At 44.9% G+C, this 17,827-nt stretch overlaps 1 protein-coding gene across 1 annotated transcript in view; it reads left to right on the top strand.

Moving 5' to 3' along the window:
* The window catches only part of ARHGAP22 (Rho GTPase activating protein 22), a 372,891-nt gene that overhangs the window by 304,230 nt on the left and 50,834 nt on the right, over positions 1-17,827 (top strand). Inside the window, exon 4 of the mRNA XM_038743958.1 lies at positions 9,634-9,841. Coding sequence (XP_038599886.1) covers positions 9,634-9,841 — 208 coding nt within the window. The remainder of the gene's footprint in view (positions 1-9,633; positions 9,842-17,827) is intronic.

Genomic DNA, 17,827 nt, shown 5'->3' on the forward strand with positions numbered 1-17,827 from the left:
ATGGTATTTGTTAAGTGTTCGCTGTATGGCAGCCACCGTATTAAGCCCTGGGGATGATATAGAGAAGCAGCGTGGCTCAGTGGAAAGAGCCCGGGCTTTGGAGTCAGAGGTCATGGGTTCAAATCCTGGCTCTGCCGATTGTCAGCTGTGTGACCTTGGGCAAGTCACTTAACTTCCCTGTCCCTCAGTTACCTCATCTGTAAAATGGGGATTAAGACTGTGAGCCCCATGGGGGACAACCTGATCACCTTGTAACCTCTCCAACACTTAGAGCAGTGCTTTGCACATAGTAAGTGCTTAATAAATGCCATCATTATTATTATTATTATATAAAATCATCAGATTGGACACAGTCCAAGTCCCACATGGGGCTCAGTCTTAATCCCCATTTTACAGATGAGGTAACTGAAGCACAGAGAATGCACTTCCACACCTGTGCTCTTTCCACTAGGCAACACTGCTTCTCTAGACTGTAAGCTAGTGGGCAGGGAACACATCTACCAACTCTGTTTAATTGGCCTCTTCCAAGTTCTTAGTATGGTACTCTGCACACAAAAAGCACTCAGGAAATACCATTGATTAACTGAGAGTAGAAGGATCACTGGGAGGAATTTATTGGCTAAAACAACTCTCTCCTATTTGCCTGACCCTCAGATCATACCTTGTTCTGGAGTTAGCCTCAGAGACCTTTGAATCCAGCCCACCCATTTTCCCCCTTTATTGTAATAGTGCCATTCATTCAATTGTATTTATAAAGTGCTTACTGTGTGCAGAGCACTGTACTGAGCACTTGGGAAAATACAATACAGCTCTAGAAAGGAGAGCACTTTCAGTCCCTGCCTGGGGAGAGCTATGAGGCTGGGGGCCAGATCAATCAGTAATATTTATACATATATATATATACTTGTACATATTTACTATTCTATTTTGTTAATGCTGTGCATCTAGTTTTATTTCTATTTTTTCTGATGACTTGACACCTGTCCACATTCAATCGTATTTATTGAGGCTGTCTCCCCCTTCTAGACTGTGAGCCCGTTGTTGGGTAGGGACCATCTATGTATGTCTCCAACTCGTACTTCCGAAGCGCTTAGTACAGTGCTCTGCACACAGTAAGCGCTCAGTAAATACGATTGAATGAATGAATATTTGAGTGCTTTCTGAGTGCTGAGCACTGAACTAAGCCCCTGGAAGAGAACAATGCAAGGGAATTGACAGACATTAAAATAAGTTACAGATAGGGGAAATGGAGTATAGGGAAGTGTACATAAGGACTCTGGGATTGGGAGTGGGATAAATATCAAGTGATATAGATCTAGAGGAGCAGTGTGGGCTTGTGGATAGAGCACAGGCCTGGGAGTTGGAAGGATCTGGGTTCTAATACTGCCTCCACCCCTTGTCTGTTGTGTGACCTTGGGCAACTCACTTTATTTCTCTGTGTCTCATTTACCTCATCTATAAAAGATTGTGAGCCCTATGTGGGACTGAGACTGTCCAATCTGATTAGCTTATATTTACCCCAGCATTTAGTACAGTGCCTAGCACATAGTAAGTGCTTAACAAAATACCATAAAAATAGTGCTTAAGGGGTAGAGATCCAAGTGCATAGAAGTACAGAAGTGGGGAGGCGGGGCAATAGAAGAAATGAGGTTTTAGTCAGGGAAGGTCTCTTGAAGGAGCTACAATAAAAAAGACCTTTGAAGATGGGAAGAGGAGGGATTTGAGGGTGACAGTGGCCTCTAATTCTGAGAGACTTGATAATGATCAAATCATTTCTTCAGATCCCATTCATCTGGTGGGTGTTTGTGGAAAGTGCAGGTGGTTGGGAACAATCAATCAATCAATCAATCGTATTTATTGAGCACTTACTGTGTGCAGAGCACTGTACTAAGCACTTGGGAAGTACAAGTTGGCAACATATAGAGATGGTCCCTACCCAACAGTGGGCTCGCAGTTTAGAAGGGGGAGACAGAGAACAAAACCAAACATATTAACAAAATAAAATAAATAGAATAGATATGTACAAGTAAAATAAATAAGTAGAGTAATAAATGCGTACAAACATATATACATATATACAGGTGCTGTGGGGAAGGGAAGGAGGTAAGATGGGGGGATGGAGAGGGGGACAAGGGGGAGAGGAAGGAGGGGGCTCAGTCTGGGAAGGCCTCCTGGAGGAGGTGAGCTCTCAGTAGGGCCTTGAAGGGAGGAAGAGAGCTAGCTTGGCGGATGTGCGGAGGGAGGGCATTCCAGGCTAGGGGGATGATGTGGGCCGGGGGTCGATGGTGGGACAGGCGAGAACGAGGCACGGTGAGGAGATTAGTGGCAGAGGAGCGGAGGGTGCGGGCTGGGCTGGAGAAGGAGAGAAGGGAGGTGAGGTAGGAGCGGGCGAGGGGATGGACAGCCTTATAGCCCAGGGTGAGGAGTTTCTGCTTGATGCATAGGTTGATTGGTGGCCACTGGAGATTTTTGAGGAGAGGAGTAACATGCCCAGAGCGTTTCTGGACAAAGACAATCCAGGCAGCGGCGTGAAGTATGGATGGAAGTGGGGAGAGACAAGAGGATGGGAGATTGGAGAGGAGGCTGATACAATAGGGTGGGGGCTGGTGGGGGCTGGGGAGTAGGAGAGAGAAAAAAATGGAAAAAAAAAAGGTGCCATCCCTGAATGTTTGAGTGAAGTATCCTGGTACTGTGGGGAACAAAAACAGAAAGTTGAACTGTGGTAGATGAGTTCTCGGCCCAGAGTTGGAAGTTCTAGCGGTAGTGGTAGTAGCGGCCTAGTGGATAGAGCAGATGAGTTCCCTCATCTGTAAAATGGGGATTAAAACTGTGAGCCCCATGTGGGACAACCTGATCACCTTGTATCTCCCCCCCGCCCCCCCAGCACTTAGAACAGTGCTTCGCACGTAGTAAGCACTTAACAAATGCCATTATTATTAAAAGTGGTAACCAGAAATTTGGGAAATGAAATTATTTAGACTGTAAGCCCCGTGTGGGAGAGGGACTTGGTTAATTTGTTTCAATCCCAGTGCTTAGCCCCTTGTTCGTGCTCAACTATGTTCTAATCCTGGCTCTGCCACTTGTCTACGGTGTGCCCTTGGGACAGTCAGTTCATTTCTCTGTGCCTCAGTTCCCTCATCTGCAAAGCAGGGATTCAGTAGCTGTTCTCCTTCCTACTTCTAACTGCATTGGTGGTATAGTGATTAGCATAACTGCCTTCCAAGCAGGGGAGGTGGATTGGATTCCCAGCCAAAGCAAACATTTTATTTTTCAGAGAAGCAGCGTGGCTCAGTGGAAAGAGCACGGGTTTAGGAGTCACAGGTTGTGGGTTCTAATCCTGTCTCCACCACTTCTCAGCTGCATGACTTTGGACAAGTTACTCAACTTCTCTGTGCCTCAGTTACCTCATCTGTAAAATGGGGATTAAAGACTGTGAGCCCCACGTGGGACAACCTGATGACCTTGTATCTCCCCCGGCACTTAGAACAGTGCTTGGCACTTAGTAAGCGCTTCACAAATACCATCACCATTATTATAATTACTTAGACTGTGAGCCCCATGTGGGACCTGATTATCTTGTATCTACCCCATTTTTTAGTAATAACAGTGATGGGATTTGTTAAGCGCTTACTATATGCCTAGCACTGCTCTAAGCACTGGAGCACTGTTCTAAGTGTAGTACATTGCTTGGCACAGTAAATTTATAACTTAAGTACACAGTAAGTGCATAGAAGCAGCGTGGCTCAGTGGAAAGAGCCCAGGCTTGGGAGCCAGAGATCATGGGTTCTAATCCCGGCTCCGCCACTTGTCTGCTGTGTGACTTTGGGCAAGTCACTTAACTTCTGTGTGCCTCAGTTACCTCATCTGTAAAATGAGGATTAAGACTGTGAGCCCCACGTGGGACAACCTGATAACCTTGTATCCTCCTCAATGCTTAGAACAGTGCTTCACACATAGTAAACGCTTAACAAATACCACCATTATTACTATAACAAATATCATCAGTTATTGTCACTATTATTACTATTATTATTATTATTATTATTATTATTATTATCATCATTAGCCCAATCTGGGCCAGCCACTAAATAGCCTGAGATGCAAAGTCCATGTTTTTCCCTAGAACTACAGAGGCAGTTACTGATTTTAAAGCTCTCCAGCCACCACGCTTGACTCTTGACTTCCTGCCGCCATGAAGGAAGTCTCAGCCTTTATTGCACACCCCCTGAAGCAGTATTTCCTTTCATTTTTTTCTAAATATATCCACCATTAATTTCATTGAGTGGACGCCTTGTTCTCCAATTGAAGGGACAGGAAAGGAAAGGACCCATCCGATCCCACCAGGCCTGCATAATTTTTCCAAACAATGTGGTCCCTGATTCCATGCACACATCTTCACTGCCACCCGGAATTTCTCCTTAAGTGTGGGCCCTTTTTTGCCCTGGCTCTGAATTATAGTCTCGGAAGGAAAACAGTCAGAAATGCATAACTCCCGAAGGGGATTAATATGGACAGGAAAACTGGGAAAATGACAAAGTTCTGGAAATGGAGATTTTCTACTTCCCACACAGGAAATGGGCAGGGATCATGTCTGCTAATTCTGTTAGATCATACTCTGAGTGCTTAGTACAGTTCTCTGCACATAGTAATCGCTCAATAAATACGATTGATTGATTGATCCAGTGCGTAAAGCAGTGAGGAAGTGTGTTTGCTTCTGTTCATCTCTCAAACATCAGCTTTATTGGATTTAGTATATGAAGGACAATTAATCAATCTGTGATATTCCCTGGGCATTATTATATATAATAATAATAATGATGATGGCATTTGTTAAGCGCTTACTATGTGCAAAGCACTGTTCTAAGCACTGGGGAGGCTACAAGGTGATCAGGTTTTCCCACGGGGGGCTTACAGTCAATCCCCATTTTACAGATGAGGTAACTGAGGCACAGAGAAGTTGTGGCTTGCCCAAAGTCACACAGCTGGCAATTGGTGGAGCTGGGATTTGAACCCATGATCACTGACTCCAAAGCCCGTGCTTTTTCCACTGAGCCATGCTTATATCTGACAGACAATTACTCTCCCTTCCTTCAGAGCATTAGTGAAAGTGCATCTCTTCCAAGAGGCCTTCCCTGACTGAGCCCCTCTTTTCTCTTCTCCCACTCTCTTCTGTGTTGCCCTTACTTGCTCCCTTTTTTTCACGCCCCCCTTTGCCCCCCAGAACTTATGTCCATATCTGCCATGTATGTGTTTATATTAATGTCTGTCTCCCCCCTCTAAACTGTAAGCTCATTGTGGGCACGGAATGTGTCTGTTTATTGTTATAATGTACTCTCCTAACTGTTTAGTACAGTGTTCTGCACACAGTAAGTGCTCAATAAATATGATTGACCGACTGAGCACTTACTGTGTGCAGAGCACTATAGTTGTGCCTGAAAGAGTGCTATATATTTGGTAGACACAATCATTCATTCAGTCATTCAGTCATATTTATTGAGCACTTACTAAGTGCTTGGGAGAACACAATCCAAGAATAAACAGACACATTCTCTGGCCATAGCAAACTTATCCCTGACCCAAAGAGTTTAGAGGATAAGACCCCTTGAAATTGCTTACAAGCTAGTGTAGGACCTCTTGAAATTGCTTATAGCATATTGTAAGGTCCCTGGAAATTGCTTTTTTGGGAGGAGCCGTGCTAGACTGGGAGTCCAGATTGGGTTATAGTCTTATATTGTCTTGTACCTTTGAATCAAACCCATCCTTTTTCTGTGCTTTCACCTCTAGAAAATGGGCAACTTCTCTTCATCCCTTAAAAGTTTGTCTCTCCCTCTATCTCCAAAGCCCAATGGGCACTGAAACTCATTTTCTGAGTAATTTTTGCAGTTTGGTCCACAGTTGGCATCTTATGTGCCTTTTGTTGATTTTACAATTGTTGTGCCAACTTGTCCCCTAATTTGACTGAGAAGTTGTGTGTAACCAAGGGAGGTGCTGAAATCTTCCCCACCCGAGAGCTTTAAGAACAAGGCAGAAAATGGTTTCTGCAGGGATTAGGCACAGTCCTGCCTGGAAGCAGCTGAACTAGACAGTCTCTCTAGGCTCTATCTAACCTGACAAATCTCTGTGACAATCAATCACAGGTCTCTATTGAGCACTTACTGTGAGCAGAGCACTGTAATAAGCTCTGTGATCCTTGAGCTGTGAGTTCACCAAAAGCAAGTCACTGCAAAAACCCAGCAAAACCCTTCATAACAAAAACTCAAATTAATAACTTTTCCACGGTTACTGCACATCTGAAAGCCACTGCACAACTAAATTAAATACATCAAAGCTCCTCCCTTTAACAACTCGCTGTCTACCTTCCCAGTTGGTTTCTCCAGTTTTGTTATAAAGAGGTTTCACCGTGCGAACTTTTTTTCCGTTTGGTTTCCTGGGGAAGCAGCTTGGCATAATAATAATAATGATGATGGTATTTGTTAAGCACTTACTATGTGCAAAGCACTGTTCTAAGTGCTGGGGGGATGCAAGGTGATCAGGTTGTCCCACGTCGGGCTCCCAGTCTTAATCCCCATTTTACAGATGAGGGAACTGAGGCACAGAGAAGTTAAGTGATAAGCCCAAAGTCACACAGCTGACAATTGGCAGAGTCGGGATTTGAACCCATGACCTCTGACTCCAGAGCCCGAGCTCTTTCCACTGAGCCACGCTGCTTTGCTACGTGGTGGATAGAACACAGGCTTGGGAGTCAGAAGGTCACAGGTTCTAATCCCAGTTCTGCCACTTGTCTGCAGTGTGGCCTTGGACATGTCACTTCACTTCTGTGCCTCAGTTCCCTCATCTGTAAAATGGAGATTGAGACTGTGGGCCCCATGGGGGACAGGGATTGGGTCCAATCCAATTTGCTTGTATCCACCCCAGCACTTGGTACAGTGCCCAGTAAGTGCTTAACAAATACCGCAATTATTATTATTATTCTGTAGAGAATTCCTCTTACACTTGGGAGCAGTGGTCCTGAATTGTCTTTGTAGGAGGACAGAAATGGCTGAATAGAATTGCTAAGCTCGTTGTGGGCAGGGAATATGTCTGTTATATTGTTGTATTCTACTCTCCCAAGCGGTTAGTACAGTGCTCTGCACACAGAAATACTCAATAAATATGATTGATTGTGTGGCCAAATTGCTCCCGCTTGTCTAGTATAGTGGCTCTATGGTTGAACATGATGTATTTCAGCCAGTCATGTTTTATTCCTCTTTCAACACAAAGAGGTGCCAACTCTTGATGTGGTTAAAAGGTACCATAGCAACTCAAGTTTGGAAAACAGAGCGGGGCCTATGATGGTCTTGATTAAACACTTACCGTGTGTCATGCATTGTGCTAAACACTGGGATGGACACAAGATAAGCAGATGAGACACAATCTCTAGAAAAGGGGGAGAAAATTGGGTACTCCATCCCAGTTTTACAGATGAAAAAAACCGAGATACAGAGAAATTATGGGACTTCCGTAAAGTCACCCAGCAGAAAAATGTCAGTCGGGATTTGAATCCAGGTTTCCCAATTCTCAATTCTATGGTTTTTTTTTCTACTAGGCCATGTGTCTTTCTAAGATTTGTACCACTGGAGTCATTTGAATCCTTTTATCCACCACACATTTGTGTGTGAAGAATGGTTCACTGCATTCAGAGTACTCAGAACAGTCACTAGGATCGATTAATTAATTAAACCCATTGACTGACAATTTAGCCCATGTGGGAAAAGCATCTCCTACCTTAATAATAATAATAATAGTGGTATTTAAGCGCTTATTATATGCAAGGTATTATACTAAGCGCTGGGGTGGATACAAGCAAATCGGATTGGACACAGTCCCCGTCCCACATGGGACTCACAGTCTTAATCCTCATTTTACAGATGAGGTAACTGAGGCTCAGAGAAGTGAAGTGACTTGCCCAAGGTCACACAGCAGACAAGTGGCAGAACTGAGATTAGAACCCATGACCTTCTGACTCTCAGGCCTGTGCCCTAGTGCCTGTGCCCTGTCTTAGTGTTGCTTCTCACATGGTGAAGAGAAAGCGTGAGAAGCAGCATGGCTCAGTGGAAAGAGCCCGGGCTTGGGAGCCAGAGGTCATGGGTTCTAATCCCAGCTCTGCCACGTGCCTGCTGTGGGACTTTGGGCAAGTCACTTAACTAGAGAAGCAGCGTGGCTCAGTGGAAAGAGCGTGGGCTTTGGAGTCAGAGGTCATGGGTTCAAACCCCGGCTCCACCAATTGTCAGCTGTGTGACTTTGGGCAAGTCACTTAATTTCTCTGTGCCTCAGTTACCTCATCTGTAAAATGGGGATTAAGACCGTGAGCTCTCCGAAGGACAAACTGATCACCTTGTAACCTCCCCAGTGCTTAGAACAGTGCTTTGCACATAGTAAGCGCTTAATAAATGCCATTCTTCTTCTTCTTCTTCTTATTCTCTGGGTTTCACTTCCCTCATCTGTAAAATGATGATTAAGACTGTGAGCCCCATGTGGGACAACCTGATAACCTTGTATTTACCCCTTTAGAACAGTGCTTTGCACATAGTAAGCGCTTAATAAATGCCTTTCTTCTTCTTCTTCTTCTTATTCTCTGGGTTTCAGTTCCCTCATCTGTAAAATGATGATTAAGACTGTGAGCCCCATGTGGGACAACCTGATAACCTTGTATTTACCCCTTTAGAACAGTGCTTTGCACATAGTAAGCGCTTAATAAATGCCTTTCTTCTTCTTCTTCTTCTTATTCTCTGGGTTTCAGTTCCCTCATCTGTAAAATGATGATTAAGACTGTGAGCCCCATGTGGGACAACCTGATAACCTTGTATTTACCCCTTTAGAACAGTGCTTTGCACATAGTAAGCGCTTAATAAATGCCATTCTTCTTCTTCTTCTCTGGGTTTCAGTTCCCCCATCTGTAAAATGATGATTAAGACTGTGAGCCCCATGTGGGACAACCTGATAACCTTGTATTTACCCCTTTAGAACAGTGCTTTGCACATAGTAAGCGCTTAATAAATGCCTTTCTTCTTCTTCTTCTTCTTATTCTCTGGGTTTCAGTTCCCTCATCTGTAAAATGATGATTAAGACTGTGAGCCCCATGTGGGACAACCTGATAACCTTGTTTTTACCCCTTTAGAACAGTGCTCTGCACATAGTAAGCGCTTAATAAATGCCATTCTTCTTCTTCTTATTCTCTGGGTTTCAGGTCCCTCATCTGTAAAATGATGATTAAGACTGTGAGCCCCAAGTAGGACAACCTGATAACCTTGTATTTACCCCCTTAGAACAGTGCTTTGCACATAGTAAGCGCTTAATAAATGCCGTTCTTCTTCTTCTTCTTCTTATTCTCTGGGTTTCAGTTCCCTCATCTGTAAAATGATGATTAAGACTGTGAGCCCCATGTGGGACAACCTGATAACCTTGTTTTTACCCCTTTAGAACAGTGCTTTGCACATAGTAAGCGCTTAACGAATACCGTCGTTATTATTATTCTCACACTGCCTTCCGACCCAAACTGGATTCCCTCCTCCGACTTTCTCCCTTAGTGTGGAGAGAGGTGAACTGAGCATTGTTGGGGGTGGGATGTGATGTGCCTGTGTCTCCCGCCTGCAGGAATCTTTGGGCAGCGGCTGGAAGACACGGTCCAGTACGAGAGCAAATACGGCCACCGCCTGGCCCCTCTGCTGGTGGAGCAATGTGTGGATTTTATCCGGGAGCGGGGGCTCGCCGAGGAGGGCCTCTTCCGAATGCCCGGCCAAGCCAACCTAGTCAAGGATTTGCAGGATTCGTTTGACTGTGGAGAGAAACCTCTGTTTGACAGGTGAGTTTGGGGGGGGTCGTCGGGAAGGTTGCCAATCACCCCGCTTGAGGTGGTTGGGTAGAGAGTAGATTTTGCTCCTGGAAATTCATCAGTTTTTCAGTCGTATTTATTGAACGCTTACCGCGTGCAGAGCGCTGTTTAAAGTGCTTAATCAATCGGTGGTATTGCCAGTCAGTTAATTGTATCTACTGAGTGCTTACTTTGTGCAGAGCACTGTACTAAGCGCTTGGTGAGTACGGTATAACAGTATAGCACTCAGAATGCTTACTGTGTTCAGGGAACTGTACTCCATGCTTGAGAAAGTACAATACAGTGGAGTTAGTAGATGTGAATCCCTGCCCTCATGGAGCCTTCAATGGACATTAAAATAGATTGTTTTGTCTTATGCCGTCGAGTCGTTTCCGACCCACACGGATACATCTTTCCCAGAACGCCCCGCTCTCGTTCTGGTAGTGGATTCATAGAGTTTTCTTGGTAAAAATCCAGAAGTTGTTTACCATTGCTGCCTTCTGTGCAGAAAACTCAAGTCTCCACCCTCGACTCTCTCCCCATAGTGAGCGCTTAATAAATGTCATTATTATTGTTATTATTATTATTATTATTATATGTTCTGCAGGCAAAAAGTACCACTAGGGCCCAACAACAGTTTAGCCGTCTTCACTGAAGAGTAGTCCCTAATTCCTGTTCTCCAGGAAACTTTTCCAACTCCACAGGCGTAACTTCATAGAAGGGCCCTGTGGACAGCCATCCAAGAGTTGCTTTGTCCGGATGAGATGGATGGTTTCTTTCGAGCCGAACATCAAGAAGGTGTTCTTTCCAAGAGGCAGAAATGAAAATTGTGTCAGACACCATTAATCAGCATATAATAATAATACTAAAAGTAATAATTGTGGTATTTAAGCGCTTACTATGGCCAGGCGATGTCAAGCACTGTACTAAGCACTGGGGTGGATACAAGCAAATCAGATTGGACACAGTCCCTGTCCCATGTGGGGATCACCGTCTCAATCCCCATTTTACAGATGAGGTAATGGAGGCCCAGAGAAGTAACTTGCACAAGGTCACACAGCAGACAAGTTGTTGGGTAGGGACGGTCTCTCTGTGTTGCCAACATGTACTTCCCAAGCGCTTAGTACAGTGCTCTGCCCACAGTAAGCACTCAATAAATACAGTTGAATGAATGAATACTGCTGCTGCCCAGTACAGGTGAGTTTTGACTTGTAGCAGATTGTCCTCCACTCGCCAGTCACTGGGCAAGCTAGGAATGGGATGGGTAGGCCTCTGGTTGACTCTACCTCCCATAGCCAAGACTGGTAGAGGACTGGAAACTCTCCAGGTGCCACCCTGAGAGGAGTAAAAAGAGATTTCAGAGAGAGATATTTACAACAGCCTTGATCGGTCTCTGGGCTTAGATCGGGCCGCAGCTGGTACATTCAATGACACTCATTCATTCAATCGTATTTATTGAGCGCTCACTGTGTGCAGAGCACTGTACTAAGCACTTGCGAAGTACAAGTCGGCAACATATAGAGACGGTCCCTACCCAACAACGGGCTCCCAGCATCCTCTGAACTGCTTACAGGTTTAGGGTTTGATCCGAGATCTCACCCCTCTCTCAGGAGGCTGAGCTTCCAAGTCTGGAATTCCCTCTAAGCAAGCCTGTTTTTAATATTAATAACAACAACAGTAACAATAATAATTGCAATATTTGTTAATTAAGCATTTATTTGGTGCCAGGCACTGTAAAAGGCAGTGGGATATATACAAGGTGATCAGGTTTTTGAAGTCTGAGAGTTGTTTTATGTCTTGTGATAAAGAGGAAGCTGTTGTATATGTGTCTTAGTGTGTGTGTCTCTATATACTACAATACCACCCCCGACACTTAGACTGTGAGCCCCATGTGGAACAAGGAGTTTGCTCTCATTGTACTGTATCTTCCCCAGTTCTTAGCACAGTGGTTAGCATATAGTAAGCACTTAACAAATAGCATGTTAAATGTATGTGCACATAATGAAATGAGGCTGTAAGACCATTATGCAAAGCACCCAGTGGGAGAACAGCAGGGAGAATGTCATCATCATCATCATCATAATAATAATAGCATTTATTAAGTGCTTACTATGTGCAAAGCACTGTTCTATGCGCTGGGGAGGTTACAAGGTGAACGGGTTGTCCCACGGGGGGCTCACAGTCTTAATCCCCATTTTCCAGATGAGGTAACTGAGGCACAGAGAAGTTAAGTGACTTGCCCAAAGTCACACAGCTGACAAGTGGCAGAGCCGGGACTTGAACCCATGACCTCTGACTCCAAAGCCCGGGCTCTTTCCACTGAGCCACGCTGCTTAGAACCTTGGGGAAAAGGACAAAGAGAAAAGGTTAATAAGAAGAGAATGAGAATTTGGAAAGCGAAGTGGAAACATTTTAATTTGATTGAGGGGGGGGCTACCAGGCAGAGATATGATGAAAAAGGAACTGAGTTTGTCATTACTTAAGGGGAAGAGAGTAACTGTAGCAGTATGCTGGTATTTAATACTGTCGGTGGGCACAGTTGGGCTTGGAGAGAAAAGGGTCAGAAGGGGTCTTCAGAACATTCCCAGCCTCCTGTCTCTCCCCACTCTAGTCCATACTTTAGTCTGCTGCCCAGATCATTTTTCTACAAAAACGTTCAGGACATGTCATCCTCCTCCTCAACAAACTCCAGTGGTTGCCCATACACTTCCGTATCAAACAAAAACTCCTCATCATTGGCTTTTAAGGCAGTCCATCACCTTGCCCCCTACACCCCATCTCGCTTCTGTCCTTCTATAACCCAGCCCTCTAATGCTAACCTTCTCTCTGTGCCGCTGTCTCGTCCCCGGCCCCCTCCCCCATCCTGCCTCCGTCCTGGAATGCCCTCCCTCCTCAAATCTAACAGACAGTTACACCCCCCGACACACACAAATATGATTGAACAAATGAATGAAAGAGGCTCCCTGTTTGCAGAAATGTTGTCTACAGAAAATGGATCCTCAAAAAACTGTGTTCATCCTTTGAAAGGATAAGGGAAGGTGAACCAACTAGAAAAAGAAGATTCTTAACCAACTTTTGCAGAAGTCAAAGGGGAAGAAGTCTTGTTTAATGGAACAGCACTGAGGAGCCAGAAAGGATCCCAAGAAAGATTTGGAGGGAAGATAGCCATGTCTCTGGCAGTGGTAGAAAAAAGAGCGAGAATTTTCAAGGTGAGAGAGTAGTAGTAATAGTAGTTGTAATAGTAGCAGTAGTCGTAGTATTTATGAAGCTAGAGAAGAGGGCAGGCAGTTGTCTTCCAAAGGTTACCAGTGCTTGTCTCCATCAATAGCGTTAAACTAAGTGACCTTGAATAATAAAAATAATAACTGTGGTATTTGTTAAGCACTTATGCTCCAAGCACTGTACCCCACATTGGGATAAATAAAATACAGTTAAATCAGACACAATCCCTGCCCCTCGTGGGGCTCATAGTCATAGGGGGAGGTAGAAGAATTATCCCCATTTTTACAGTTAGGAAGTTGAGGCACAGAGAAGTTAAGTGACATGCCCAAGGCTGCACAGAAGGCAAGTGGGGGAGTTGGAATTGGAACCCAGGACTCGCAGGGAAGTGGTCTTTTCATCAGGGCACACAATTTCTCATGCCGCTAGAGTCTGGAGACTTCCGCAGTTGACTTTGCCAATTTAGAGGAATAACGCTACCAGCTGTGGGCTGGAATAAATCCAGTTCCAGACACGTTTTCACCTTTTGTTCAGATGACCAGTCATCTGGGTTTATACCAGATAATCTGGTTTTCAGCTTGCCTGGCCCCTGTCTGGAACAGATACAGCAAAGGTCACCCTCATTTTTCTTTAAAGCACACAGCCCTCCCCCTGGCATGTCTGCCACTGCTTTGTGACCTGGACAAGTCCCTTCCCTTCTCTGGGCCTCAGTTTCCTCATCTGTAAAATGGAGATTAAGACTGTGAGCCCCATGTGGGACAGGGACTGTGTCCAACCCCATTTACTTGTATCCACTCCAGCATTTAATACAGTGCTGGGCACAAACTAAGCACTTAACTAATACTACAGTTATTAACAAACACTACCACTGAGTTCTAAGGCTTGGAAGTGTAAGCTCATTGAGGGCAGAGAATGTGTGTTTATTGTTGTGTTGTACTCTCTCAAGCACTTAGTACAGTGCTCTGCGCACAGTAAGTGCTCAATAAATATGAGTGAATGAATGACCAGACTCCGCAGCAAAGTGTGAGGGGCTTCAGGGACCCCTGCCTTGGAGAAATGCTTCAAGTTCAGTGGAATTCCACAGAATGACATGTGTGATATTAGCACGGAGAAATGTATGTCGTCACATGTGCCTCAGAGCCCAGTGTTTTGTGAAGGTTGCCAGTGTTCTCTCTGCTTGTGATCTACCCTGGAACCAAACCCTTAAAGAGAAAAGACCAAAAAAAAAAAGTCTCCTCTCCCTCTCCTCCCACTCTTCTTCCCCTCCCACTCCTCTTTCCCCGTTTCCCTCCACTCTTCTTCTCTCCCACACTCTTCTTGTTCATAAAATTGCCCATGCCATGGATTTGCGACTTCGAGGAAGTCTGAAGTGCTGATGTTCTGAGAATTACTTGAATGCCCTTCAAGATTCATTGAAGGCATAGTTTTCATTCCTGTGCCCTCCTCCTCCTCCTTCCCCCAGCAGCCCGGGCCTCCTCTCTTTGATACTAAACAACAGTCAATATTTGCCCTCTAAATGGCACTTGAAAAGCCAGGCTTCGCTGAAGGTAGGTTAGGGACATTCCTCTGCTGCTGAGAGAAGTTGCTGATAGAGGTGGCTGGGAGTGGACTCAAGAAACTCACAAGACCACCTGTCCTACTGGTGAGAAGACTTTGATCCAGGGTGACTGAAGTACCCCTGAGAGAGTGGAAGTTTAATTGTCGACGCTTTGAGGAAACCTGAGGGTGTGGATGTATGCTTTTTTCTTTTGTCTAAGCGGCTCTGTGTATGGCAGAGTGTGTGGGTGTGAGTCTGTGGGTGTGAGTTAATGAGTGTGGACATGTACTGTGAGTCTTGCATTTTCATCCTGCCTTCTCCCTCTTCTCTTCCAGCATGGCCTAGTCGTTAGAGCACAATCCTAGGAGTCAGGAGAACCTGGGTTCTAACCCAGTTCTGTCATTTGTCTGTTGTGTGACCTTGGGCAAGTCACTTAAATTATCTGTGCCTCAGTTACCCTCATCTGTAAAATGACGATTAAGACCGTGAGCGTCTTGTGGATGCCTAATTAGCTTGTATCTACCCCAGCCCTTAATACGGTGTCTGGGAACTTAGTAAATGCTTAACAAATGCCATAAAAAAAGAAATTCTGTCATATTTCTAATGATCAGGAATAAAAAATGGAAAGATTTTACTCTGGGAGGAGCCCTTAATAGTAAAAGCTGCAGTATTTGTTAGGTACTTATTAAACACTGATATAAGACAATCAAATCAGACACAGTGTCTGTCCCATATTGGGCTCATAGTCTAATAAGAATGGAGAACAGATTAGAGAAGCAGCGGGGTTCAGTGGAAAAAACCCAGTCTTGGGAGCCAGAGGTCATGGGTTCTAATCCCAGCTCTGCCACTTGTCCGCTGTGTGACTTTGGGCAAGTCACTTAACTTCTGTGTGCCTCGGTTACCTCATCTGTAAAATGGGGATTAAAACTGTGAGCCCCCTAAGGGACAACCTGATCAGCTTGTATCCCCCCCAGCACTTAGAAGTGTGCTTCGCACATAGTAAGCGCTTAACAAATGCCATCATTATTATTAAGTAATCATCTTTGTACAGAGGAAGAGACTAAGGCACAGAGAAGCGAAGTAGCTTCCCCAAGGTCACTCAGCAGGAGACTGTGAGCCCACTGTTGGGTAGGGACTGTCTCTATATGTTGCCAACTTGTACTTCCTAAGCGCTTAGTACAGTGCTCTGCACACAGTAAGCGCTCAATAAATACGATTGATGATGAAGGGGCAGAGCCAGGTTTAGGATCCAGATCCCCTGGCTCCCAGTTCTGTGCTCTTTCCACTAGGTCATAATCAATCTATCGTATTTATTGAGTGCTTACTGTGGGCAGAGCACTGTACTAAGCACTCGGGAGAATATAAGCGAGTTGGAAGACACTCTTCCTACCCATAATGAGCTTACCCTGCTTCCTTTGCTGTATTAACATTAAACACATCAGTGTTAGCAATAGTTGGCTCGTTAATTTACTGTTGGGTCTAGAGGGTTCATTCATTCATTCAATTGTATTTATTGAGTGCTTACTGTGTGCAGAGCACTGTAATAATAATAATAATAATGATGGCATTTGTTAAGCGCTTACTATGTGCAAAGCACTGTTCTAAGCGCTGGGGGGTGATCAGTTTGTCCCATGTGGGGCTCACAGTCTTAATCCTCATTTTACAGATGAGGTAACTGAGGCTCAGAGAAGTTAAGTGATTTGCCCAATGTCACACAGCAGACCTGGTGGAGCCGGAATTCGAACCCATGACCTCTGACTCCAAAGCCCATGCTCTTTCCACTGAGCCACGCTGCTTCTCTTTACTTCTCTGTACTAAGTGCTTGGGAGAGTACAATATAACAATAAAGAGACACATTCCCTGCTCTCAACGATCTTATAGAGGGGGAGAAAACAGTACCACGTCCAAAACATTAACATGTCCAAAACAAAGCTCCTTATCTGTGAGCCCGTTGTTGGGTAGGGACCATCTCTATATGTTGCCGATTTATACATCCCAAGCACTTAGTACAGTGCTGTGCACACAGTAAGCGCGCAATAAATGCGATTGAATGAATGAAGCAATCTTCCCCCCCAAACGCTTTCCTCCTCTTGAATTTCCCATATCTGTAGACAGCACCACAATCCTTCCTATCTCATAAGCTTGTAACCTTGGCATTATCCTTGAATCCTCTCTGTCATTCAAGGCCCATATTCAATCCATCACTAAATCCTGTCAGTCCCACCTTCACAACATCGCTAAAATCCACCCTTTCCCCTCCACCCAAACTGCTACCGTGTTAATACAATCACTCAGCCTATCCCGCCTGGATTACTACATCAGCCTCCTTGCTGACCTCCCAACTTCCCGTCTCTCCCCACTCCAGTCCATACTTCACTCTGCTGCCCGGATCATTTTACTACAAAAACGTTCAGGACGTGTCACCCCACTGTTAAAAGAAACTCCAGTGCTTGCCCATCTTCCTCCGCATCAAACAAAAACTCCTCACCATTGGCTTTAAAGCACTCTACCATCTTGCCCCCTCCTACCTCACCTTGCTTCTCTCCTTATACAACTCAATCCGCACACTCTGCTCTTCTAGTGCTAAACTTCTCACTGTGCTTCCTTCTCACCTATCATCCTGCCTCTGACCTGGAACCCCCTCCCTCCTCAAATCCACCAGACAATTACTCCCCCCAACCCCCTGACCTCTGCTTCAAAGCCTTAATGAAAGCCCATCTCCTCCAAGAGGCTTTCCCAGAGTAATTCCCAACTTTCCTCATCTCCCATTCCCTTCTTCATCTTCTGCATGTTCTTCCCCCCTCCCAGCCCCACAGCACTTATGTACACATCTGTGATTTTATTTGTTGGTATTGATATCTCTCTCCCCAGCTGTAGGTTGTAAGTTTGTTGTGAGCAGGGAATGTGTCTGTTCATTGTATTGTACTCTCCCAAGCACTTAGTACAGTGCTCTGCACATAGTGATTACACAGTAAATACAACTGAATGAATGAATAAATATTCACCTTGTAACCTCCCAAGTGCTTAGAACAGTGCTTTGCACACAGTAAGCGCTTAATAAATGCCATCATCATTATTATTATTATATAAATAAGTTGCAGATTTGTACTTAAGTGCTGTGAGACTGGGATGGGGAATGAATAAAGGGAGCAAGTCAGGGCGATGCAGAAGGGAGTGGGAGAAGAGGAAAGCGGGGGGGGGTTAGTTAGGGAAGGTCTCAG

The sequence above is a fragment of the Tachyglossus aculeatus genome, chromosome 3, assembly GCF_015852505.1.
Source record: "Tachyglossus aculeatus isolate mTacAcu1 chromosome 3, mTacAcu1.pri, whole genome shotgun sequence".
In the NCBI taxonomy this organism is placed as follows: domain Eukaryota; kingdom Metazoa; phylum Chordata; class Mammalia; order Monotremata; family Tachyglossidae; genus Tachyglossus; species Tachyglossus aculeatus.